Source organism: Siphateles boraxobius, unplaced genomic scaffold (assembly GCF_051911475.1).
Source record: "Siphateles boraxobius isolate OS27281-9 unplaced genomic scaffold, OSU_SipBor_1 8, whole genome shotgun sequence".
In the NCBI taxonomy this organism is placed as follows: domain Eukaryota; kingdom Metazoa; phylum Chordata; class Actinopteri; order Cypriniformes; family Leuciscidae; genus Siphateles; species Siphateles boraxobius.
The window spans coordinates 16,702,208-16,728,539 of NW_027509208.1; the positions used below are offsets into that span (position 1 = coordinate 16,702,208).

Sequence of the window (26,332 nt, forward strand, 5' to 3'; positions counted from 1 at the left end):
CATCGGTGCTCTGGCCCTAATGACAAACAAAATCCAAAATAAAATACACTAAAAAACATCATAGATTCCTTATACAGCCGAAAAAACTGATGGTTTCTGTCATTCCACAAGAAAAGAACATATACTGAGGACATTTAAAACAAAAAGCAAAAGTGAGAGAATCAGGGTGAGAGCTCAAGTGAAAGAGAAAGGTGGCAAAGAGGCATAGAAAAATGAAAGTAAAACGAAGAAAATGAAAGGAAGAATGCAAAGAGAAAGTTAAATCAAATAAAGGCATTAAAGTGAAAGAAGAGCAAAAGAGAAAGTGAGGGAAGAAAAAAAGAGTGTCATAAGAAATGCAAACAGAACAAAGAGAGAAAAGACAATGAAGCAGTGTTAAATAAAGACCATTGAATAACGAGATAATGACACAAATGAGTGGGTGAGGTGAAAAGACTTCAGGCACAAAGCAACAGTTTGAGATTCTGGCTTCTGAACACTTTAACACATAGATCTTTGCTTAGTGTGAAAGTGTGAGCGTCCATATATACAAGGCACGTCATAGAGCCGTATTTAAGGGAATGTATTCCATGCTTTTGTAGTATTATATATAGTAGCACTCACTTATGAAGTTACTCTCGAATTCTTTCACCAAACAGTGATAATTACAATAATAGATGTGTATTTTCCACCTTTTTGATACGTTTTAAACAGGCTGTACCCTTAAGATATTAATATGTTAATGTCCTCCATGTGATTGGCTAACCTTGTTCTACATCAAATAAGTGATTACATCCCTACAAAATAACTGAATATCAAATAAGCATGAATATATAAATGTGGGAAGTTTGGAATGCTAAATAATGTCTACATTGTAGACTAAATTCAGGGTTATTTTAGCATCATTAAAATACTATTATAGTTTTGTTAATATTTTGAATTAGATTTTATATTTTCTGTTTTCACTTTTGTGTTTTGTAATTTTTATTAGTTTAAAATCTATATTGTATTTTTTTTAATAAAAGTCTATACTGCATTTATTAATTTTTAGTTCAGTTATTCTAGTACTTCAACAAACTAAGAAAAAAAGGAATGTTTAGGAATGTTGCCTCTCCAACTAGCTAAAATAGTTAATTCATATTTTATTTCAGTAAACGTTTATTTTATTTCAAGTAACAATTTTTTTATGGGTTTAGTTTTAGATAATAATAATAACCCTGACTAAATTTTTATCTCAAAACTTCAAGAAAACCCTGTTTTCTTTATTATTTCCCCTGTGTGGTAAACATCATGAAACCAAAGATTAACAGGCCCAATATGGGTTTGATATGAGCTTAACTGTTAATATGTTAAACTGGATCAGGGAACTTCTTACCTTCCAAAGCTATTGAGAGGACAGAGTTTTCTACAAGCCAATCAAGGAGTCGGTCTGTGTCAATGGCGTTCTTCACAGTCTTGGATACTGTGCTTTCCTCAATGAGTTTGGTGACCTATCAGAGCACAGAGCCGTCAACATGAGGGAAGAGCTCCGGCGTGAACTTTAATCACTAATATGTAGAAAGGAATTTGAACCTCTTTGAGGGAGTTCATTTTGGCACTGAAGTGGGGCGTCTTGAGCATTCGGAGTAGGATGTCCAACCGAAGGTCATCCACGACGTTTACCAGCTCCCGCTGGAAACGCATGCAGAGGAGCTTAATAGCTGACAAGAGCTCTGGAATACTCACCAAACGCTTTAGAGAGAAAGAGACGTATATAAAAAGAGAGAAACAACAAGAGTCAAAGTCGACCATTACAGAAATTTAAAGCAACCTGAAGAGTACAGCAAAACCAGTGCGAATAAGCAACATAACATTTTTTAAATAATTATTCACAACACTATTGCTTTCAACATTTGTTGCCCATCTGTCATTGGTCAGTCAAGCAGATAGTCCCGCCCCAAACTCACACCATTGGTCAGGTCAATGTTATGGTGTTACTAGCTATTTTGATAGTGCAACTCTGCCACAAGAGCTACATTTTTGTGAGGGGTAAACCCATAAAATATATTTAAGCTAAACAAAATACAAAAAATGTCAGCTTTAAAGGGGTCATCGGATGCCCATTTTCCACAAGTTAGTATGATTCTTTAGGGTCTTCATGTCAAGTTTGTAACATACTTTGGTTAAAATTCCTCAATGGTTGTGTAAAACAACACGCTTTTTACCGCCTCAAAAACAGCTCTGTTCACAGCGACCCGTTTCGGTGCATGTCTCTTTAAATGATAATGAGCAACTGCTCACCCCAGCCCTCTCTTCCATGGGGCATGTCGACAAAAGACACGTAAAGTGCTGCTGTGGCGGACAGTATACAAATGGCTGAGGGCGGAAATATGCTAATACGGGACAGTCCGTCAGCGGTCGTGGGCAGAGCACGAGTAATATTACATCATATTGCTCAGCAAATCCAAACGGCTTGATTATTGAGAGTGTTTAGGCTTTTTGAAGAAAAAAAAAAAAAAGAGGGAATGGATTTTTTTCATTGTGTCCACACACTGCAAAGACACATTTATATGCAAACACCATATAAAAATGATTTTTGCATCCGATGAGTCCATTTTCTCCTGTGTGAGAAAATCTCACACTACTGCACACCAAAGTGAACAAAGCATGCAGGTTCCTCACCTTGTCTTTCAGGTCTTTCTCCTCCAGGTTCTGCACGTATGTTATCATCTTATGGATGACTGGGTCCAGCATGGGCTACAAAATGCACAAAAAAAACAAACACTTTAAGTAGGGGTCGGAGATATTGACAAAAATGAATATCTCGATATTTTTTTTCAATATCTCGATATCGATATTCAGACGATATTTTTGCAATCCTTCAAAGAAATGTGTGCAAACTGGTAAAGAAGGTCCAGTTGGTCTTTTGACCTGCTGCATTTGACCTATTATTGTATAGAATTACTAGTACATAATGATATGAGACATTATTGATTTAAAGACTCCTAAACTTTTTAAAATAATAATATATTATTCAATAAAGTCTTTATTGTTCTTTTATATTTTTAATAGGGGTGTAACGGTTCACAAAATTCACGGTTCGGTTCAATAAGATACAGTGGTAACTCGTGTCACGTTCGGTACGTTTTCGATACAGCAAAAATAAAGAAATGCCATAGAAATTTCCTATTTATTGAAAGAAAAATTATTTTTAAATAAGTGTGAGTTTTTCTTACATCTTGAAACTTTTAGTTTTATAAATGGGGGTATTCTTTGAAGGATGAACAAATAATGTTTTGGTCATCAGATTAAAAATAACATTTAAATAACATTAGAGTTTTGAAGTGCTGGAAAAAGATGTGTGACGTACTTGAAAGCATATAATATTTCTGCCAAACATGGTTACAAGTTAGTGTTACTACCATAGACTGTAAAAAAATATTAAATCCACGGTGAATGATCTGTGGACTTAAAACCTATAACTAGTTCATTCATGGAACAATGTTTCTCCTGGTTTCCACGTCAGCGCTGTTTGATCAGTTAATAACGGAGAAATTGTAACGCTTCTCACTAGATCTCTCAGCGATGTTATTACTTAAGTGGCGAATTCAAATGCTTTGTTTACTGGATTTCTTATGTAGTAACGGTGTCGCTTAATTAAAATCGGCCCGCGCTGCACTGACATTCGTCCGAACTGATAAACGGTCCGTGAAGCACAAAACAATGAGTTTCGTTCCGCTTTCATTACATTTGCCATTTGATGTTGCGCAACGTTGTGCTGTTCGCTCCAGCGCGGATTTTGGTCGGCAGGGAAAATTATCCAACCACAGGAATGGTTCGGTTTTTATACAACGCAATTTTCTAATGATGCAATCACGAAGCTCGCCACTTGAGGACGCCACAGACCTTTAAGAAAAACTTTTTAACTTCAGACTTCATTTTTCCGCAAACAACGCATATTTTGCATTTTCTAGCAGCTATTTTATTAATCGTACATCGGCTTTACTCTTTACGATTTTGGATTGTTGCTTGAACCTAAGAAACGTCATAACACACAGGTGAGGTAAGAACTTCGTTGTTGTATATTGCAAATTAGTAGCAGCTTACTCTCGTGCAATTGAGGAATGATCGTGATTTTGTACAAAAAATAAAATAAAATGCAGTCAAACAAACCCCTACAGTATTAAAATCGCTACATATAATTGTTTAGAAGGTTAACTGTTATAGTGTGCGTTATTTGTTTTCTCTTTAACGTTAACTTCCTTCAGCCATTCTCATGTTTGGGGGGGTCGGATTGTACAAATTATGAAATATTCGATATCCCAATTTTGCATATCATCCAGACAACAATTTGGATATTATCGTCTAAACGATATATATCGCCCACCTCTAACTTTAAGGTAAAGGTCACCTGACAGTGTCCTTGATATTTCTCTGATAGTTGTCCATTGTTCTAATACATGTTTATTGAAATGTATACTGTGATTCAATATCACTATCAAAACTACATTATTAACACTAAGGTACAACTATACTTGATAGGAAAGTATGGAATTATCCATCAATCCATCTACCAGAGCTGATTATCTTTAATTGGTGTCTTAAAGGTGCTCTAAGCGATGTTGGGTGATGTCACTTCTTGTTGACGTTGACGGTTAGCTAGACCCTCCCTCCTCCTCATCCGCGCACTAACTCCCCAAACCCCTGCCCCAAATCCTTCTTGTCGGTTATTGGCTGGAACAGTTCTTTATGTTTCGTGGTGTGGGTTAGCCCAGTTTGTTTTTGTTGCCGTTTTTGGAGCCTGGGGTGTCTGCAGAGACCGCGTTTTTTACAGTGTGTTCAGGGGACAGGCAGCTAGCGGATAGTGAGGAGATATTTGCTGTATGTGACAAAAAATGTTCTGGCCTAAAAAACGCGTGACATCACTTAGAGCACCTTTAAAAAACAGCAAAAGATGTTTTACAAAGTAACTATTTAAACTACAAAGATTATTTAATTGGCAAAACTAGTTTATCTAAATTAGGGCTGCACAATTAATCGAATTTCTAATTGCGATTACGATTACGGATGCCACGATTACGTAATCGTTCAAAGCCGCGATTACAAAAGAAAGTCCACTCTGCGTGTGTGGGTTTAGAGCATAATTATGTTATGAGAGGCGAATCACGACTACTTCACAAAACCCAGCACAATATGACATACCAGGCAGTGACGTAAGTGTACGCTGAAATAAAAAAGTCTTTCACCTCAGAAAAACGGACTTTACTGTCCTGTCAGCCGTTATACTGTGCTCGTAGCACGCACTCTTCAATTGCACGCGCAAATGCGGCGGCGCACGCTGTGTATCGCTTCACTGTATAAAGTCCAAAAGAAACTACGTGCATGCAGCGTCGTTACAATGCAAATTATTAAGTCACGAAATAAAAGTAAAATACCAATAAATCACGTGTTAGCTGAGAAGGATTTGCATGCAGGTATGATTTTCATTCTATTCACCAGGAGCTGTTTCATTAACAGTTCTTGTTAGTATTGTGTATTTACCATGGTAACTGTCCTTTCAAAAATGCCACTTTATTTTCACTCTGTGTTATTTTTTGTATTATTAAATGACTGTGGTGGCTCATATCAACATTGTATTAACAAAAACTAGTTTGGGACTGCTATTTAATTGCTTTAGCATAGTCCTAATGTTTTTCTAGTCTTTACTATGAGTCATTCTTACAATTTATGTGTATGTTAAGTAAAGGGGAACAGTACTTGTGTGTGTTAACAATTTTTGTGTAAACATGTATTATAATATATATATATATATATATATATACAGTATATATACAGTATATATATATATATATATATATTCAATGTAAATTGTGATAATCGTAACTAATAATCGCAATTACAATTTCAAGGGAATAATAGGCAATTATGATTTTTGTCATAATCGTGCAGCTCTAATCTAAATTAAAAAACTTAAACTAGTCTAACAAGATAAAAACTAACTAGATAAAAAAATACCTAGATAAACCATTAAGTATTCCAGTGATCCGTGTAACAAAGTGAGAACAGATCAAGTTGCGGAAACACTGACCTGCACCAGGTTGGAGTTGAGGTATTCTGCACACACACCGAGCGGCTGAACCAGGGCTGATACACACTGAGGAAACAAACACACACACACGTGTATATTTTACTCTGAATATTACCACAAAAACAAATCATCAAGCAAAAGCAAAATGTGTCTCTAAGATGTAGACATGACATGGCAACAAGGGCTGAGAAAATGCTTAAACACATTTACACATTTAGAATGACATGAGGGTAAGCAAATGATGACAAAATTTCCATTTTTAGGTGAAGTATCGCTTTAAAGCAGAGATCTCCAATACTGCTCCTGGAGGGCCACTCTCATGCAGAGTTTAGTTTCAACCCTAAAATAGCACACCTGAATCAGTTCATTAGGCTCTTCACGATCGCTTGGCGAATAATACAAAGGCAGGTTGGAACGACACTCTGCAGGAAAACCTATAAGACCTTCATTTATCTTCAAACACAAATTCATATATTTCTGATGACTCTACTACTTTTCTGGGCCTTGAAAGTTGCAATGACGTTGCTGCCTATGGCTGGTTCAGAATCCTCTCGGATATCATCACAAATAATTGTATTTGTGTTCCGAAGATGAGCGAAGGTCTTACGGGTTTGGAACGACATGAGGATGGAGTAATTAATGACAAAATTTTAATTTTTGGGTGAACTAACCCTTTAATGGCTACTCAGAGGCACCCGATTAAATCCTGAGCTATAATTACAAAATCAGGGATTTTTATACAACATTTCTCTGCTGGCCTACATCTCTTTAGAGCTATTTGCCAACAGAAACTCGGCACAGATGAATCACTCCTCTGTTCAGCATCTAATGACTTCTCATCCATTGCAGAGAGTGAATTAATCAGTCCAGTCAGTGGAGGAGAGAAGACAGCATCCTTCTCTTGTTTTCTTGCTTTAATTGACTCTTGCCCTCACTGCGAATTAAACGGTTACTGTAGCACGGCATCCCTTTATGACTGAGATTAAAACCAAGCTGGCGATGAACCAGCAGAGTTTCCTTCACGTGCCACAGCAGGTCGTATGTGCCCCTGAAAAGAATTCCCCTCCCTACGGTCGCCTCAAACTTCCTGTTCCTGTGTTAAGGCCATTAATATGCAAATCCTAAATCAAAGCATCTTTTCCCTGTCGCCAGCTCTATCTCTCAGCCCTGGCACCCAGATCATGCTAATGCCCACCTTCAAAAGACAAACGGGCAGAACCAAAAACAAGGTCGGCTTCACAGCTCCGAGACAAGGGGGAGCATTTACACGCTTGCACTAAAGGGGGGAGCGGACACCTCTTCTGCTAAAAATAAGGAAGCTGTCAAACATTATGAGAATCTATCTGTCTGTCTCAGACCAGATTAGATACTTTTCTGAGGGGTTATTTAAAAAAAAAAAAAACACACACACACACGGAAGGAAACTTTTAAACAAAACAGAATAAACCAAACCAAACCCAAATCACAGCTAGTTGACCATCCTGTCTATCACTACCATCTATCAGTTTTATCTATTCTCCCGTCTGACTATTGAAACATTATCAGCTTGTGTTTGAGGGCTGTGCGGTAGAATTCTTCGATATTATCCCACTACCTCACTTTTTATTGTTTTTTTTCAGACAACTGCATTACCTCAGAGCTTGATGAGCAATTCTCTTAATAATTGGCCTGAATGCTCTTTTTTTCTGCCCATAGGAATGTGGCATCACGTTCCCTCTCATCACCCTGCTCTCGTCTCTTTCTCGCTGTCTGCTGTGTGTAGGATGCTCTCGGTGATGGTGAGAAACATCCTGAGCTCTTTAGCGCACACGCTATAATAGAATCTGCCCTCGTTCAACTCTTTCTCTCTCTCTCTCTTTCAGCATTTCTTCATTCAAACACTTCTTCACTCTATTGATCTGATGACACATTAATTAGCCATTAATTTATTTGCCATTCCATTATTATACTAACAGAGTTTTCAACCCGAAGATGACCAGTCCTGCTCATTTCTGGGATATCTAACCTCATAGCCTGTCTCTTTTACATTCAAGGTGTGGAACAAGGTTATTTTGCATTTTCAAGTTTGTTTTAATTTTAAAATACCCCTATTATGCGTTTTTTTTGGATATTACCTTTCATGTAGTGTGTAATATAGCTGTTTGTTAATGTAAAAGGTCTGCAAAGTTTCAATCATTTATCATGATACATTTATGATAAATTTGCACACTTCCAAAGGATGAGAATTCGGGGCTCGATTGGATACGGTAAAACGGACGCCATCGTTACTGTTTGTATTAATGTGCATCAAACGTTGAGGAAGCTTAAAGCTACAGTCGGCGAGATTTTTTTGATCATATTCGCTGAAATCGACACTATGCTGCGACAGAAAAACATCAGTGTTTCCCCTACCATTATATAAGGAGGGTGCCCCGCCCTCCTAACGGCTCGCCCCGCCCCCCTTGAAGGTCAATTAAATTTGATTTGATTTTCTTTATAGCGCCAGATTACAATTTGTTATTTTATTAAACAAAATAAATAGCCCTTAAGTAATATGTTATTTATCTTATTTCCACGATGGCATGTCTTTTCTGTCTGTGTTTGTGCGTGTACAATTATCCCAATGAGTGCGGACACGCGCACACTCACACACAAACAAACACTTGAGCGAGTGCAGGCGCAGCATCTCACTCTGTGTGTGCGCGTTGCGGGAGAATAAAACGATTCGCGGAACTCCCGCAAACTAGAAATATCTATGGATCTATCTATCCATTTTTATTCATCTATTGCAGAAAAGCAACAAGAACAACTAAAGCAAAATAGAAACGATTTACAGGCCAGAGTTTCTTTTTATAACATGTTTGCAGCGTTGAGCGATGTAGCCAATCACAGACACGTGTTGATTTCTTGAACGTAATGGCCAATCACAAGCATTCAAGATAGACTCTCCTCACCGCTCAAAACGGACTTTTTGTTCAGTGCTGATGAATTCTGTATGCTGTCGAATCATCTAATTATAACAAACAAAGTGTATATATTCTGAAAGATTCATTGTGCAGTCAGCTTCATTGATAATAACAGAGATGTGTGAGATCGCGATGAACTGATGTAAGCTTTAGGAATTATTAAGGGAGTGCACTTTGCGCGCAGTCATGCCAAACCATGCACGCAGTATCTGCTTGCTTTTATGTTATAACAGAAACAGTGGTTTGTGTGTTAATGCTTTAATAATTTACGCTTCTACCTCCACCAAGAGCCTGTTATTTGTTTTGCAAAAATCAACCGCTCTCGGTTCTTCTGGTCCAATCAGCGCAGGGCTGTGTGAGATCTGACTGTCAATCATATTTCGTCCACACGCCACCAATATACACGCACTGACGAGCACGAACTTGATGGGAGGGTGCTCAGTGGTAGTGAGGGAGGGGCGTGAGAGTTGTAAACATTCAAAATTTTGGCTAAGTTCCCTCAATCTGGCAGACTTGCCGACTGCAGCTTTAATCCACAGCTAAAATTCAGATACGGCAATGGTTTCAGACACGCATTGCAAGTGATAGACCAATCACAAAAGACTGGGCCACCTGACCAATCAGAGCAGAGTAGGCTCTCGCAAAAGGAGGGGCTTAAAAAGACCGAATCCTTTATTGAAACGTTTCAGACACTGAGAAAAGAGGTGATGCTGCAATGTATATTATGAGGAAATTAAACTGTTTTTGACCTTGAATTCATGTAAACCTATTGTAGGAGACGTCCAAAACAAAATTAGGAACCTAATAATAAGGGCACTCTGAAACTATTTTGAAAGTTTCTTTAAAATCCAGTTTAGTTTTAGTCTGTTATGGTAATGGTTTTCATAGTTGCAGTTTATTGCCATTTTGTGTTTTACACATTTACATACGTATTAAGTTTTTCATATTTGTAGTTAAGAAACCAGTTGAGGAAACATCAGAACATCGGCAAAGATTAGATTTAGATTTGAGGAAAGAAGCTGCGTCTGTGTTTAGAGAAGAAATCACAATAACGGGAAACAACATTTCAGCTAAATAAATTCTATTGCTAGATTATTGTCAATGTAAGACTAGAAACCCTTAAAATTTCATCCGCGCTCTGACAGAAATGCAATTTCATTTGTCAGGCATCCCATAAGCCACCATCAATGTGCAATTGAGAAAGGGAGTTTACCAGGAATAATTACTATAATAAGAATAACAATTGTCCCATTAATAATGGCATTGGGCATTTGCGGTAAATAAATATAAAGACTATTTTATATCAGGAACATTTAGAAATGTCTAGAGTGCACGGTCTTACCCCAATCTCTAATTCTTCCTGGTTGAGCTTGCACTGAATTGCTGTGAAGCCTCCCATCTCTCCAAACTGCAGACATAAGAACGAGATGCTCAGAGATATCGAATACCAAATAGATTTGGCTGATGTCTAATTTGATATAAGTAATATAATATGATTTCTTCCATCAGTGTGCGTGACTGAAGCTCTTACCCGATTCACTAAGTCCACCAGCCAGCCGTGAGGCTCCTGAGCCAATCAAAACACAGAAAAGTTGTTAAATTTCATGCAAAGAAATTGTATTTTCTCCACATATACAAGTTGTTTCTTTGCAAATTATATCAATTCATCTCAGAGAATACATTTAGAATAGCATGTTTCATGGTCTAAATTACTCTATTTCTTTGCAGTTAACAGGCTCCTTACTTGCAGAAATACAACAACAGTTATTGACATCAAAAAAGCACAATTTCTAAATCATAAACTTGATGATTTTTCATTCATTATCCTCCGATCACACACACACACACACACACACACACACACACACACACACACACACACACACACACACACACACACACACACACACGCAAAGGCACTCCTGGAAAAAACAAAACAAAAAAAAATTTTTCCTGACAACACACATGTTGGAAACTACAAAACCAGTTTTTCTGTCCATTAACTAGGACTGTCAAGTCAACCGTCAAACCAAAAGCACACGTAAACACCCACACATGAACTTGTAAAGTACCTTCTGGTAGCTGGAGCTGGGAGAAACTGCAAACATGCTGTCCTCTCCAAACACTTCCGCCCAGTTCCTCTGACAGGCCTTCATCCGATTCTTAAAGTGATACTCGTTATCAGGGTTAAAAGCCTGTCAAAAAAACAACACAGGGGAAACATGTTCACCAAAAGATAGTCTGGTGCAGGGTTATATTCACAATATATTTGCTGTGAATGAACAGCATTTACTGGTGATATGAAATTACAAAACACTGACCATTTTTCTTAAAGGAGAACTCCGGCGCAAAATGAACCTGGGGTGTAATAACACATTGATACCGAGTCGACTGTTCTCTGGGATTTGTTTTCCTGATAATCGAGTGTAAAGAGTTTTATCTCTAAAAACTGTTTAGCTTATAACGCTAGTATATGGGGCATATAATAAGTAAAAAGAGATCGCTAGTTAATACCACTAACAAGGCTCAAAATAGCCCCACACTAACACGGTAGGGTCTCTACATACAAACCGAAGCACTGAGAACTTTGTAAGTGTAAAGACAGTTTAATAATAATATACTTTATAAAGACAGTACCATCGCGTATACAGGCAGGAGCTAGAGCTGCACGATTATGACAAAAATCATAATTGCCGATTATTCCCTTGAAATTGTAATTGCGATTATTAATTACGATTATCACAATTTACATTGAATATATATAGGCATATTATAATACATGTTTACACAAAAATTGTTAACACACACAAGTAGCCTACTGTCCCCCTTTACTTAACATACACATAAATTGTAAGAATGACTCATAGTAAAGACTAGAAAAACATTAGGACTATGCTAAAGCAATTAAATAGCAGTCCCAAACTAGTTTGTGTTAATACAATGTTGATATGAGCCACCACAGTCATTTAATAATATAAAAAAATAACACAGAGTGAAAATAAAGTTTTCGGGTTTTTGGGTTATGGAACATTTTTGGGTTATGGAAACGACAGTTACCATGGTAAATACACAATCCTAACAAGAACTGTTAATGAAACAGCTCCTGGTGAATAGAATGAAAATCATACCTGCGTTCAAATCCTTCTCAGCTAACACGTGATTTATTGGTATTTTACTTTTATTTCGTGACTTAATAATATGCATTGTAACGACGTTGCATGCACGTAGTTTCCGACTGTTTTCCCTGACGTCTGGATCGTTCGGCAGCGTATTCAAAGACTCAAAAAGGAACAGCACATCTGCGTAGCATCGCAGTCATCTTGTAATCAGACCCACTCGCTGCCTGCACGACAACGCATGCGACGATGCGAAATGAGGCGTAGTTGTCTTGCGCTGGAGGCGGTCATATGCAAACGATTGGTAGGTCACTTCGCACCGTGACGTCATTTCATACCATGGATCTAGAACGAGCTGTATTTAGAGCTTGATTAAATAAATGCTTTTTTTATAATGGGGAGGACGTCTTAAGCTATGAAACTTGCAGGAAGTTTTAATAGTACATAGATCTCTTATATACCAAAAGATCAAGGCAAATTTGGTTTCTCATGTCATGACCCCTTTAAACTGTCTGTACACTTACAAAGTTCTCAGTGCTTCGGTTTGTATGTAGAGACCCTACCGTGTTAGTGTGGGGCTATTTTGAGCCTTGTTAGTGGTATTAACTAACGATCTCTTTTTATTTATTATATGCCCCATATACTAGCGTTATAAGCTAAACAGTTTTTAGAGATAAAACTCTTTACACTCGATTATCATGAAAACAAATCCCAGAGAATTTGGTGCCGCAAACTTCGCATACTTTTGAAAATCCAGTGTTTAGTTGATCTGATAAGAACTCATTGTCATAGTTGTAAACACAATGGCTTTCTTCTTCCATGAGGGGGTTTGGCTTCACGCCGGCTTTGTTTCCCGGCGGACCATTAAAAAAAGTAACACACGTCTCCCGGAAATCCTGGAGAACTCAAATGACGACTTCGAAAGTTCCAAATGCTGCGTCCCAATTCGCATACTATCCGTCCTAAATAGTATTCGAAATTAGAATTAGTATGTCCCAAATCGTAGTATGTTGAAATGAGTGTTCCAAAGATACCCGGATGGTCTACTATTTCCGGTCAGAATCCGAAGTGCAGATCGATGCGCACTCTAACGGCTGATATTGCCCACAACCCATCGCGCGTTGGACGAGGATTCGATTAGAACTACAAACACGAGTGAAAAGTGTTAAAAAACTACAGACATGGAGGACGCGCGAGTCCGGTGGTTATGTAGAAAGGTTTAGATAAAGGGGTTTGAGTGATTAATTATCAGTATCTAACATGACGAAAAATTATTTATTCAATGTTGTCTACATTATATTGCATCTGCAGCAGCATTGTGAACTTTTGTAAAGATACGTTTAGCCATTAACTTTTAACTGCATCATTACATTCAAATTGCAAACACGTGAGGAAAGTCACCACATTAATGACCCACGGCTGCAGACCAAGGTGCCACAACATTTCTCTCCAAAACGGTAGGAAATTAAATTAGATTGAATGGAGGATTTTTATTGTGACGAGATGATTGACAGGGCAGTTTACGGTGGCTGGACGCACGTGACAGAGCTGTCCGTTAAAGATGACGAACTAGTATGTCCCAAAGCTTGCCCTCTCTTTTGCTACACACTCAAAAGTATGTACTTTTTCTTCACAAAAAGAGTAAATACTTTTAGGTCGTAGTATAAGTAGGCGAATTGGGACGCAGCCAAAGTGTTTCCCATTTTGTATGCCTCTGACGTTCAGCCAAAGGTGCGTGGGTGTGACGTCTGAGGCTAAGACTATGGAGTCGGTAAGTTCCATTAAATTCTTTAATTGACTTAAACTGATGGAATCAAATTCAAAATTCTGATTCAATGATTTGTTTGTGCCATCAATGTTCATATAATTCTCAAAATGAAATTGGATATTTTAACAAGACATTTTGTTTTAATCATATTAAAATATTTGAATATAATTAATTTAAAAAAACATATGTATAGGTCAATCTTGCATATTATACCTATATATATATATATATATATATATATATATATATATATACACACAATATATATTTATGTATATAATGTATTATATGTATGTCAAATATATATTAAAGCATATACTATGAATGATATGTATTACACATAATACAAAATAAATACATGTTATGTTGGTTCACATAAATGTCAAAAAAAAAAAAATATATATATATATATATATATAAATACAATTTTAAATTTGTCTACAATTACTATATTTTATTGAATCTATGTCTACAATGTTTGGTAAAAAATGTTAATATTCAAGAGCAAATACATATAGGATATCACCAAAAATGTACAATTATTTTAGTCATATTATACAGTTATAGTCCTAGTACGAGCTAACCACATTTACTAGAATGTAAAATCAAAAGGGTGTCTGTACCATAGTAAGAACTCCCATGAGGCCGATGGGTATGGGATCCTGTTTGACTCTCTCCGCGACCAGATCCACCAGCAGCATCAGCATGTTATAGATGCCCTCATGAATCTCTGTCCCCCACTTGTGCACTGCACTGGACGTCAGCAACTACAACACCATTTAACATCTGATTATTAATCTCATCACATCTCGTCGTTTATAACCATTGCTAACAAACATCTGGTAGAGCTTATGCATTCACATGCCTGCTTATCCAAACACACACAAACCTTTTTGAAGGCCTCAGGCATGCAGCGGTCAATGAACCTCTTACAGTTCTCATCTGCATCAGCCAGGCCTAGAGAGAGGAAACAAGATTTCAGATGTGTCGTTTCTTTCTAGAGTACACAAACATCCAGACACGTACATAGAAAAGCCAGAAGAACTTACCAAGTCTGGCCAGGCAGGTGGAGGCGATGAGGCACTTTCCGAGTGATTCCTCTCTCTTGTACGGGATGGACCAGTGATCAGTGAACACTCTGCTCTCCAGCTCATACAGATTAGTGGTGGGGAACTCCATACTGTTCCCAGAACAGTTCCCGTTCTCATCATTACTCCTCTATAAGAGAGTGAAAGAGAGAGATGTGTCTCAATAGGAACTCTTTGTTATCATATATTCTATATTTAATTTATTTACAGACTTAATGCTTTTTCATAACAGAACTATTGGGGAGAGATCCAATCCAATTCCAATGACTTTGTGCACTACCTACTAAACCACAACACAGACCTTATGAACTGACACAACAGTCTCATTATAGGGCCAGGGCCATTTATGTTCAGCCAAGCTGCAATTATTTAATTTAAAAATACAGTAAAAACGTTATATTACAAGATCATTCCAATTTTAAAAATACAATTTATTGCTGTGATGGCAAAGCTGATTTTACAGCAGCTATAACAAATTTCACAAGAACAGTATTTACTATTTATGATATTATAAGTGTCTAAACTTTTGATCAGTTTAAATGTATTCTTGCTGAATTAATTTATTTTATACATCATATTTATTCTTTTCATATATGTATATAGTATGTTCTCTCATATTGTAGTGCATTCACATTTAAGTGTCACATTGTGAATTTAAAATGTTTGAGAATGCTAAAATGTGATTTAAATTATGCGCTAATCAATACATGCTTTTCAATAACTGATATGTAAAGAGAAAGTTGGTCAACTCCACAAGACTAAGTAATTCAATTTAATTACAGCAGCAACAGCAAAAATAATAAATATTGTTGCAATTTTTAGACAATACTTACTCAAAATCAATTAAGAAATATTAAAAAAGGGCTAATCAACATATTAGCCAGGCTAATTGTATCTGACATTTATTCGTTTGAAGAAGGTGTGAGGCTGACAGATGTCCTTCGATGCCGTGCGAGTTCCGCGTATCTAATTTTAAATGCATTTAATTTATTATCTACGTCATCGGTTTCACATTTATAATTAACGCTGCAATATGGAACGCGGTTGCCCAAGAAACTAGCACAGAGGCTAGCAGCATAGATTTGTTTTCGTTGAGTGAAGTGCAAAATGACAAGCTTGGCGGTTGAGGCTATTTATGTTTAATTTCACTGCGTTATAGTAGATTACTGCTTTATGGCCTGGGACTGGAACAGGAAACAGTTCTACCAGGGGGAATATTAGTAAACAAGACATATGTTTGCCCTTGAGTGAGTGGAATAAGTGAATGTGCAATGAGGTCTGGAAAGACTGCGTATTGCGCAGCAATACATAGTGAAACTGAATGTCACCTTCTCTCTTTTTGTTCCTCAGGGGAACGTCAGATGTCTGGCATTCCCAAGGTCTGGAAATCACTGATTTTCTGATTTAGACCTGGGATTAGGAGTGAATGCCTCCCTGTGGGCAGGGTCTAAGTTCAAGCGTTAAATTAAGCCTCTTCTGACCTGACTGAACTTCAGCAGTTACTATTTACTTATTAAATGCCCATTATAAAGCAGGTTTAACACTGAGCTCAAACTGAGAGCAGCGACTGTGAAAGATGTTTCACAGGGCATCTGCAGGGCTTTTAAAATCAAATGTAAGGCTTTTTAAGACCTGCAGAAATATAATTAATTCCGTATTGGGAGGGATGTAGGTCAATGTTTATGGCATCGGCGAGTTGTGAGGCCAGGGTTGCACTGGCCCACTCAGATTGACAGCTGGTTCACCCAATCAAATGAGAGACAACGTGTTTTTTTGGGAAAGGAAAACAAATCATGCAAGCTGTACATGACAATAATAATCGCTCAAATGCATGAATTTAGCAGATGTCACTCCCAAAACTTGTATGTATGTGGCTGCTGGATAATATATTGATTATATATCGTCTAGAAAATGCGCAAATAGCAGTCCCTTTATAATCACTAAAAAGCTGTCAATTATTTTCTAGCATTATAAAAGCAATCTTCAGCTGTTACTAATAAGTTACTATATCCACACATTTCTAAATATTTTAAACGCCCATAATTCACGCTCGACACATCCCAAATCTTGTGTATTAAATATTTAAATATTTTTTTTACCCATTACAATGAACTTTTAATTTATTTTATTTTACATACTTGTATTTTAAATTATACTTAAATTTACACATTTTATACTTACTGCTTGAAAATTACAAATATCATTCATATCATCAATCAAGATTTAATACAGCAATTTAACACGTCCCAAATTTTAGTAACAGGGCTAAAGAAAAAATATTAAAGGATAATTAAGGGCAGGAGAAGTAGAATATTTAATCTAACCACCTGAGGTTGACAATTAACATTTTCTGAAAGTTAAGTATGTCCTCTCACTGATAAAAATGTATATTTTTTTTACCGATTCACATTCTATTTTGCACCATATTTGCGAAAAGTGCCACAACTACTCATTATTAATGTTGTTGAGGTTCGAGTTTACAGCAGTTAATATGAGATCTCATTACAATCTCTATGACAGAAACATTAAACAGCTGTAGAGGAGCTATTGATTTGTTAAAGATCTGCATTTCTGTTGACGGAGTCTGACAGCTTCTGTGTTCAGGAGAAATTAGAAGCGCTGAGCAATGTGAGAGGAAGAGGCAGCGCTGGGAAAGCAGAAGAGGCAACAGGAACAAATGACTTATTCTGTTCTCTGGTGGAGCCAACCACCACCTGCACAGCGAGGATCTCAGAAAGACCGAAATAGAGACCACGGAAGTAGAGCTGCGACCTGTTTTAACATTCTGATATAATAAATGTATTTCCTATAATATAAGGATATAAAAATATAAAGATCACTATATATGATCAGAAGACTGGAAAGATCTTTATTCCTATCTGAATAAGTCTGTTCTGAGGAGAAAATTATGCTAATTACAAGCAACATAAAATGTATTTGCATATATTTATAGTACACGTTAAAACTCTTTTGTGAACTATATTTGTCAAAGTTAATTATTAATTATTAATAATTAAAAATTAATTATGACAGGAGAAGGTAGCTACTGACACCTGACATGTCTTCTTTTACAGTTGTGGCTGCTGATTTCAAATGAAAGTCACCTCAGGAAATGTGTGTGAAAACACAACCTATGCCTTGTGACTTAAAATTGAGAAACCACAATTGCTAAGAATAGCAGGGAAGTAGTGGTGTTTGTTGTATGTTAACCTTCCTACATGGTTCCATATTATGATTACGCCAAAAGATAAAAAGGTGTTCCTTTTTAGTTGATATCACTGGCTAATATTAGAAGCAAATTTATATAAATATAATATAATATTGGACTAATATATTATAATATCAGTCATGAAAGCTTATCATTTGAATGAGTTAAGCATTGCGGTTTTAAAAACAAGTGATTTTAAACTGTTGAAGCGCAATAGGTAGCGAAAGAGAACACAGTATATGCATGCACTGTCTACACCACGTTCAACTTTTCTGTAAGGTTACATATTCATACAAATTAATGAATTGATTTTATACTACGGGGCTGTTGAATGCTTGATTCTGATTGACGGACGTTCTAATGTGTGCAATTATATGTGACCCTGGATGACAAAACCAGTCTTATGCGTAATTTTTTGAAATTGAGATTTTTACATCACACGAAAGCTGAATAAATAAGCTTTCCATTGATGTATGGTTTGTTATGATAGGACAATATTTGGCCGAGATACAACTATTTGAAAATCTGGAATCTGAGGGTGCCGGAAAATCGAAACCTTGAGAAAATCGCCTTTAAAGTTGTCCATTTATGTTCGCGATTGTCCTGCATTCACTCACTAAAATAAATGTTTTATATATTTACGGTAGGAAATTTACAAAATATCTTCATGGTACATGATCTTTACTTAATATCCTAATGATTTTTGGCATAAAAGAAAAATTGATAATTTTGAGCCATACAATGTATTTTTGGCTATTCCCACAAATATACCCGTGCTACTTAAGACTGGTTTTGTTATCCAGGGTCACATATGTCTCTTCGCCAGATGATTTCAGTTATTTCAAAAGGTCCTTCCAGCCCACAAAGACACTGACCGAGCAAATAAACATAGTAAACAATAGGATAATTTCTTTGCCACAATATTACGTTTTACTATGCATTTTGCTTCTATTAGTTGTAATGGAAAAGCACATATCTCTTCCTTGTGCTCTCTCTCCCACTTAAACGTACACACACCTCTCTCTCTCTCTCTCTCTCTTAACTGCATTAGACTGATAGTGCTATCAGTGGCTGAAGCGTCCGTTAATAGCTCTAAAATGACGTTTTGGAATTAGCAACGGAGGCTTGGGATTAGAAGCGTACGAAATTAGTCTCACACAAAAGCGTTTTAAGGACAAAAACCTTATAAACATCTTGAAATACAATCATATGAACAAAGTTTTGAGGTGTTGTAACCGCAGTATAAGCTACAGTATATGTCGCCGAGTATCCTCATTAACAGTCTTTTATGTTCTAAGTGAACGTTAACAGTTGGGAAAAAAAGTGGATGTGAATCAGTATATTCAAAGCCGCATTAAATAGTTATAGAGGATATGATTTAGCATATAAAATACACAAATTAAACAATAGCTAAAAACAATCAATCATTTTAAATTCTACAAGTAAGTTTAAGCATCCCAAGATTATAATGAACGGTATGAAAAATAATTAATTGTAAGATTGGCTAAATCTAACATTGAATAATATAATTTATGCTGCTAAATATAAAAAAGAGACCAGTGAAAGTCTGAACCACATTGAAATATTGAATGCTCTAAAAGCATTTGTGTCTGCATACTTGTGTACTGTTCATAAAGGTCAAGGATCCCATACAGTCTGAAAGTCTAACAGGGTGCCACTGATTATGGATATAAAAATCGAGCATGAAACTGGACACTAGCTATGTTCCAGTCTGCATTTCAATGCAGGATTACGTTTACTGGCGTCGATAGATTAATAACATTGTGTGCCCATTTTGAAACCTTCTATGTAATTTTAGCTATGTGTAATACTAATATTTCGAACAAACACTATGAATCTAGGGCTGGTGTGCTGTTCATGTCCAATGATCTAAAGAGACGAGAGAAAGTTTGTGTTGTTAGGAGGCCTCTGGCCTTTGGGCCGATGTAAGGTCACATGACACATTCCAAACTTGTTGCCATGGTACGAATAGGGTGAGGTGTGTGTGCGCATAGCCTGTTGCCTGCTAAACATACAACCTCAAAGGGTTCGAACCTCCATAGGCACGAACTAATGGCTCATATTCCTGTATGGCATTGGTGTCTACGCGGAACGAGGTGGTTGTTGCCCAATACCTGGAATGCATTTCTCCTTAAAGACCTACCACCCCTAACACATCTCAGCAACTGTACATGTAAACCTGCCAGTTGTGATTTGAGCAAGTTGTTTGTTGTTCCCCACTGCATTGCGCAGTGCTGGGCGGAGTGGCTGGGTAACTGGAGACCCCGTGTGTTTGTACCAGTACCCTCCAGACCAGGCCTGCTGGCTCTATTTATAGTCTCGATACATGCTGCTCGCAACCTGTTATATGCAAGACCAGGGGTAAACAAAACAGCTAGGCATGTCTGAATCTGTCCAGTACTTCAATGGTTTAATTACATTTTAATAATCAAAAAGGTTGAATAATCAATTGAATTCAAATAAAAATGTAACAGTTTATTAACATTTTAACAATAATAGTGCCATATGAAATGCGTTGTATGTTTTTCCTGAAATTCTGAGTTGTCCATTTTAATTTAATTTCATGGTAATTACCGTAATTTTAGCACAAAACCCTAACAAATCTTATTAATCTTTTAAAATGCAATCAAATTCAATTTTAACAATTCTTTTAGTTATTGTGGTAAACAAAGTGCTGCACAATAGAAGTTCACAGTTTAAATTAAAACATGGATGGGAAATTGTGCTACTTCTTAAAATTAGGGGTGTAAGAAAATATCTATACACGTGAATATCGCAATACTAGGTTTGGTGATACTGTATCAATTCTCAAAATTACTGTAAAGATATTTATTTATTCGTTTACATCCAAGATTAGTGTCAGTGGCTTTGTGTTCGGTTTAAACCTGACCACTAGATGGCAGTGTTAACTCAGAATGTAAACTGTGACGCGGAGAAGAGCAAGGGTGTTTCGCTAACGCTAGTATTAGCAAACCTAGCTCACCAGCACCCGCCGTGGTTTACAGAGCTGAAGTGTGGACTCATTTTGGCTTCCGCTATAATTTTTTTTAAAAAAAACACAAAGGAGGTCAAGAGTTATGTTGTTTTTTAAAATAAGCCATGCTAAAATCCAATGCTCGGGTAATTCATTGAATCTAAGAGCTCACTTAACATCCCGAAACCATCCACGATACTAGATCATTTAGATCATGATAACCAGTAAAAACCACGCATATATGACCTCAATGTCATGGTAAAATATAACTATAAGGTTTCTATGGTATTTGTATGAAAAACAGTAGCCTAAATACATTTAGTATATATGGATGCTATAGCTTAACTCACAAAAAAATACTGTAATTATATTCCATTACTCCTTTAATACATGTCAATATTAATAATATAATAACATTCAATATGAATATCCCACATTTATGCCACAATGCCATGGTGTAGTTAGTGTTACTACAGTAAATTAGGTGTGTAAAGGTTCAAATTACTTGGTATGAATTACTTCAAAATTTGGTTATTATCAAGGTTTTAGTGTCACGGTATTGCTATGTGCTATGTTCAGGAGAAAAGGGCTACTGTCAAATAAAAATAAAGAAAATAAGAACAAATAATCTATCTACAAGCAACAACACAAATAAATACAGTAGAACAAAGATACAAATAAAATAAACAGTGCTTTTCAGATTTTTCCATGTAAAACAACATTTCATATATTCTTCACTGTATAATAAAGATTAGGCTAATCATTATTCAAGTTACAAAAGCTATTCAGTCAAGAGCAGTAAGTGATCTTCTTGTCCTTTGTTGTTTTGATTAACATTAAAACACAGACAGCAGCAGGAATATTAGGCTGCTGTCACTTTAAGGCATAATGCACGTATCCAAAATGCTGATTCTGATACACATATGTTGTCTTTCTCGACCAAATCGAACATTTAACGTACTCTTGTTGTTTTATCGAGGAACATGATTACATTGTGATAACTATCATCATCATGACTTTATCGCCAAGCCCTACTCTCAGCCATCTCTATTTCTACTGTCTTTTTTCTCCCTCTTGCTCACTCTCTCTCCCCATCATGAGTGAACACGCCCCCTACTGCTGATTGGCTACAAGTGTTTTGCTGCTCGGTTTGATCCACTTGCAATAGAGAGCCTAAGTCCCTCCCCTTTTGGTGGACCAACATGGGACCTTATTTCGGAAAAATATTGTATGGTAGTCAATGGCGAGAGACAACAAATATTTGGATCCCGTTTAAATTGTGCCCTGAATTACACATATGATGTTTGTCAATTTAAAAGATACATTTTAAAGTCAAGAAAGTCGCAGTTTGATGTAAAACTGCTGTGGTATAAGACTGTGAAAATACGTAATTACAAAGACTACAAACCCAAAAGGCACGCATGTGACGTCTTACCTTTTCTCTCAATGAATGAAGCTAACTTTACTAAAGCTAACGTCTGTCATTTTTTTCTATAGTCTAACGTTATAATCGTAACGTTACGCCGTCATGCCTGTGTGTTTTGTACCAGACTGCACACACACGAGCTTGGTGACGTACATAGTGCGAGACGAGAGATGTAGTTCATTGAGTGATTTACACATAAAACTAAATGTTACTCTTCTGTTTTATGACAAACTGTTACTTTCTTGACTTTCATAATTATCTTTTAAATTGACAAACATCATATGTGTAATTCAGGGCACAGTTCAGACTGAATAAAAAGATAAGTTGTCTCTCGCCATTGACTACAATACAATTTTTTTCCGAAATAAGGTCCCATGAGCCGGAAGCAGAGGGGAGGGACTTAGGCTCTCTTTAGCGTTTCTCAGAAATCGCTTACTGCACCTTTAAAATGTAAGAAAAAAATTCTTGCCACCTGACCCCCAAAAGGGAACAGAGGTTCATCCCACAGTCTTACAAAATCCTGTGGGAAACACTGATCAGTATATGGTTTCCTAAAAGCATCACTACCCTTCCCAAATGCAAAAGCATTGCACAACTACCATTCAACTTTGTCAAACCTACCAGTCATCCAACAACACTTTTCAGGCAGAAGAGGCAAGACATAAAGGGAGCATGACAGGAGAGGACCAAGTTTAAATGTCATCTGATTTTTTTTTTGTTAAAGTGGCATTTCTACATGAAGAAATTACAAACAGAGCCGGAAAAGAACGGCTAGACCTACATAACATTTCCGTTCAATCATCATGGCCATATATCCACCTATCATGTCTGAAAGATCACTACAGATTATGCTTTGGTTTATTCAGAGTCAAAGACAAACCATAGTAATATAAAATGTAAAATAAAATGGATTTCATGTAAAAGGTAGCTACTCTGTGGAGTTTAATTTTGGATGTTTATATTAATTATAGGCCTAATAAATATGTGGAAAGCATTTCCTTCCCGATTAATGGTAGGTAAATTAATATCGTGATAAATATTGATATTGTATGATATGGATTTTTTTTTTTTGCCATATCGCCCAGCCCTAGAATAACTATTAAAAGTAGTTATGCTTAAACCTTCCCATGCTGTTGCAGATCATTTTGAACAAATTGATATTTTAAAATCACAATGAAAACAAATTTTACAAGTCTTACTGTTTTTTTAAATGCAGTGTTTGTTTATTATAAATGATTTACACATTCAATCTCTCCCTCCTGCAATGTCACTACCATGAAATTTCAGCAATTAGCAAACAACAACAATCTAATCAATTCTCAGTGGACGAAATGAAGTCCAGTCCTATTTGTCCCACCTCATTTAAGAAGCCATTTCACTCGGATATACGTCACAATTGTGATTTTAACTTTTGATTTAAAAAGCAATATTTTTTTGTTGTTGTTGTTTTAGAATGTAATGTTTGAAAATATATATATATATATATATATATATATATATATATATATATATATATATATATATAATTTCACATAATGTAGGCTATACCATACACTAGATACATAAATTCACTATATGTGTTTCAAGTGATGCGAGTGCTTTGTTTGTGCAAAAAAACCCCATCATTTACCACTTTATTTACAAAATATTAATCTCCAACGCATATCGACGCTACAATGTCTGCTCTCATGTCAATGTGTCGTGGTGCAGGTTAATATTTTATAAATACAGTGATAAATTATATATTTTTGCTTAAAGTATTTGCGCTGCTTCATAAAATCGAAGTTAAACCACTGAGTCACATGAATTACTTTTATGATGTTTTTACTACCTTTCTAGGCCTTGGAAGTAGTAGCTGAGTAGCTGTCTATTGAGGGACAGAAATCTTTCCGATTTCATTCAAGTATCTTCATTTGTAACCAAAGATGAATGAGTCTTACAGGTTTGGAACTACAAGGTAAGTAAGTGATGACAGAATTTTCATTGTTGGGAGAACTATCCCTTTTACTTTTTATTAGCAGCTAGCTTGTAGCTAGCTTTAACTAACTAATATTTACCTATTTCACTTTAGTTTAACTACTTTTACAAGCTACAATTTTTACAAGCTTTCTTGATACTAATAAAAACAATAGTTGAAGTAATGTTTGTGCACACAAGTCAGGCCTGACATTTTAAATCACTGCACTTCAGTGTTCGGCTCTGACTGCGGTTGACCAACAGGTCAAAGAATCCATGATGTTAATAGCTAAAGAAACATTGCAACAGTTGGACAATAAACAAAGCCTGACGGCTACATGTCAGACTCAAAAATCAGTCGTGCTTTATCACAGAATTACACAAAACTAGAGCTGTTTATCCAAATTCAGAAAAATAACCATTCGAGACCTGTGTGAAGGACTTCAAGCACACACAAATAATTTCATATTCACAAACTAATACACAGCAGCGTCTTATTAGCCTCTTAAATATAACCCAGTAATACTGGCCAATATCGCCTGCATCTGTTAATATGACAGATGACAAGCTGGAGTCTAATGACATTTGATGGTTCAACGATCTGACATTAAATCATCAGCCACACATTTCCTGTTGCTCAACTCTTAGTAAAGAATGACACTAGTTTAATTATTAATCAGGAGGGGAAAATACTACTTTGGCCTAATGTTTTACGTTCAACACAAAAAGAAACACTATTAACAGGTCGTGCATTTAAAGGCAATCTACGACACCCATCCCCCAAGATCCTACAACTTAATTCACATGGCAGCACAATTCGTTCGTAATCTGCTAACGTTACTGCATGCACAAGGATACTAAGGAAAAGAGACTATCTCGACGTCCTCGTCAGGTGTTGCATGGGTAACGCATGCATATACAGGGGCGTTAAAGGCGTGCGTGCGCCTTTCCCTCCGGTTTTTTGACAGCCCCGGTGGTTCCGCCTCAAGCAGCAGTGCAAATTATCATATATGCATGCGTTTCATAATCATACCTCACTTTCCACTACATCGTGATACGCCGGCGGAGGATCAAACCCTCCGGTGCCCGTGCGCCCGCTGTTCTCGCCGTCTCCGCTGAGGCCGGAGCCCGGGGAAGTACCGCTCTCCATCGGCTCGTAGCCGTATCCGAGTCCCGGGCTTTCGTTGGTGAGCAGCGCGACAGCCTCGTTGATGTCGTTTTTAGCCAGGCGCAGGGCTTTCCGGATGGCTACCGGGTCTGGGAAACCCATGCATAACAGCGTGGTCATATGCTGCTCCTCCTCTGTCTCCATCATGGAAGTGTGTCGATGATCGGGGCTTCAGTAAGGGGGCTTCGCATAGCACAGGCATCCGGCTGTGCACGCCGCCATGTTTACAGTCGCTGGTGCTGCTGGTATCCTGTCACGATGGATTCCCGTCACAGGCAGAGGGCAGCGGGGCTGAGAGCGGGCCGGAGCCAGGCCTGTGAAGCTGGAGACTTCAGTGACTAGCTGGGTGGGTGTAGGCTGGGACATTTTTCAAAATAAAGGTCTTATAGGAACACGCATTCATAATATATATATATATATATATATATATATATATATATATATATATATATATATATATATATATATACACACACACACACACATATGTGTATATATATGTGTGTGTTTTTTAAATAATACGGAATCAGAAAAATGCAAAAAAAAAAAATGTTTTTAAAAAATCCTTTCAAAACTGATGTGTATATTTTGAGTCATGGACAATGTGTTTAAAGAG

General features: G+C 36.8%; 1 protein-coding gene across 4 annotated transcripts in view; it reads right to left on the bottom strand.

The window, feature by feature from the left end:
- The window catches only part of usp24 (ubiquitin specific peptidase 24), a 68,871-nt gene extending 42,819 nt beyond the window's left edge, over positions 1–26,052 (bottom strand). For 2 of the 4 annotated variants that reach the window (XM_077220957.1, XM_077220956.1), the window contains exons 1-11: positions 25,582–26,052; positions 14,925–15,093; positions 14,765–14,832; positions 14,499–14,642; positions 11,064–11,186; positions 10,523–10,558; positions 10,334–10,399; positions 6,047–6,112; positions 2,641–2,715; positions 1,552–1,710; positions 1,355–1,469 (exon numbers count right to left, since the gene is read on the bottom strand). In XM_077220957.1, coding sequence (XP_077077072.1) covers positions 1,355–1,469; positions 1,552–1,710; positions 2,641–2,715; positions 6,047–6,112; positions 10,334–10,399; positions 10,523–10,558; positions 11,064–11,186; positions 14,499–14,642; positions 14,765–14,832; positions 14,925–15,093; positions 25,582–25,863 — 1,303 coding nt within the window. In that variant the 5' untranslated portion in view covers positions 25,864–26,052. The remainder of the gene's footprint in view (positions 1–1,354; positions 1,470–1,551; positions 1,711–2,640; positions 2,716–6,046; positions 6,113–10,333; positions 10,400–10,522; positions 10,559–11,063; positions 11,187–14,498; positions 14,643–14,764; positions 14,833–14,924; positions 15,094–25,581) is intronic. The other 2 variants (XM_077220959.1, XM_077220958.1) reach the window with 1 other exon arrangement.
- Between the last annotated feature and the right edge of the window lie 280 nt (positions 26,053–26,332).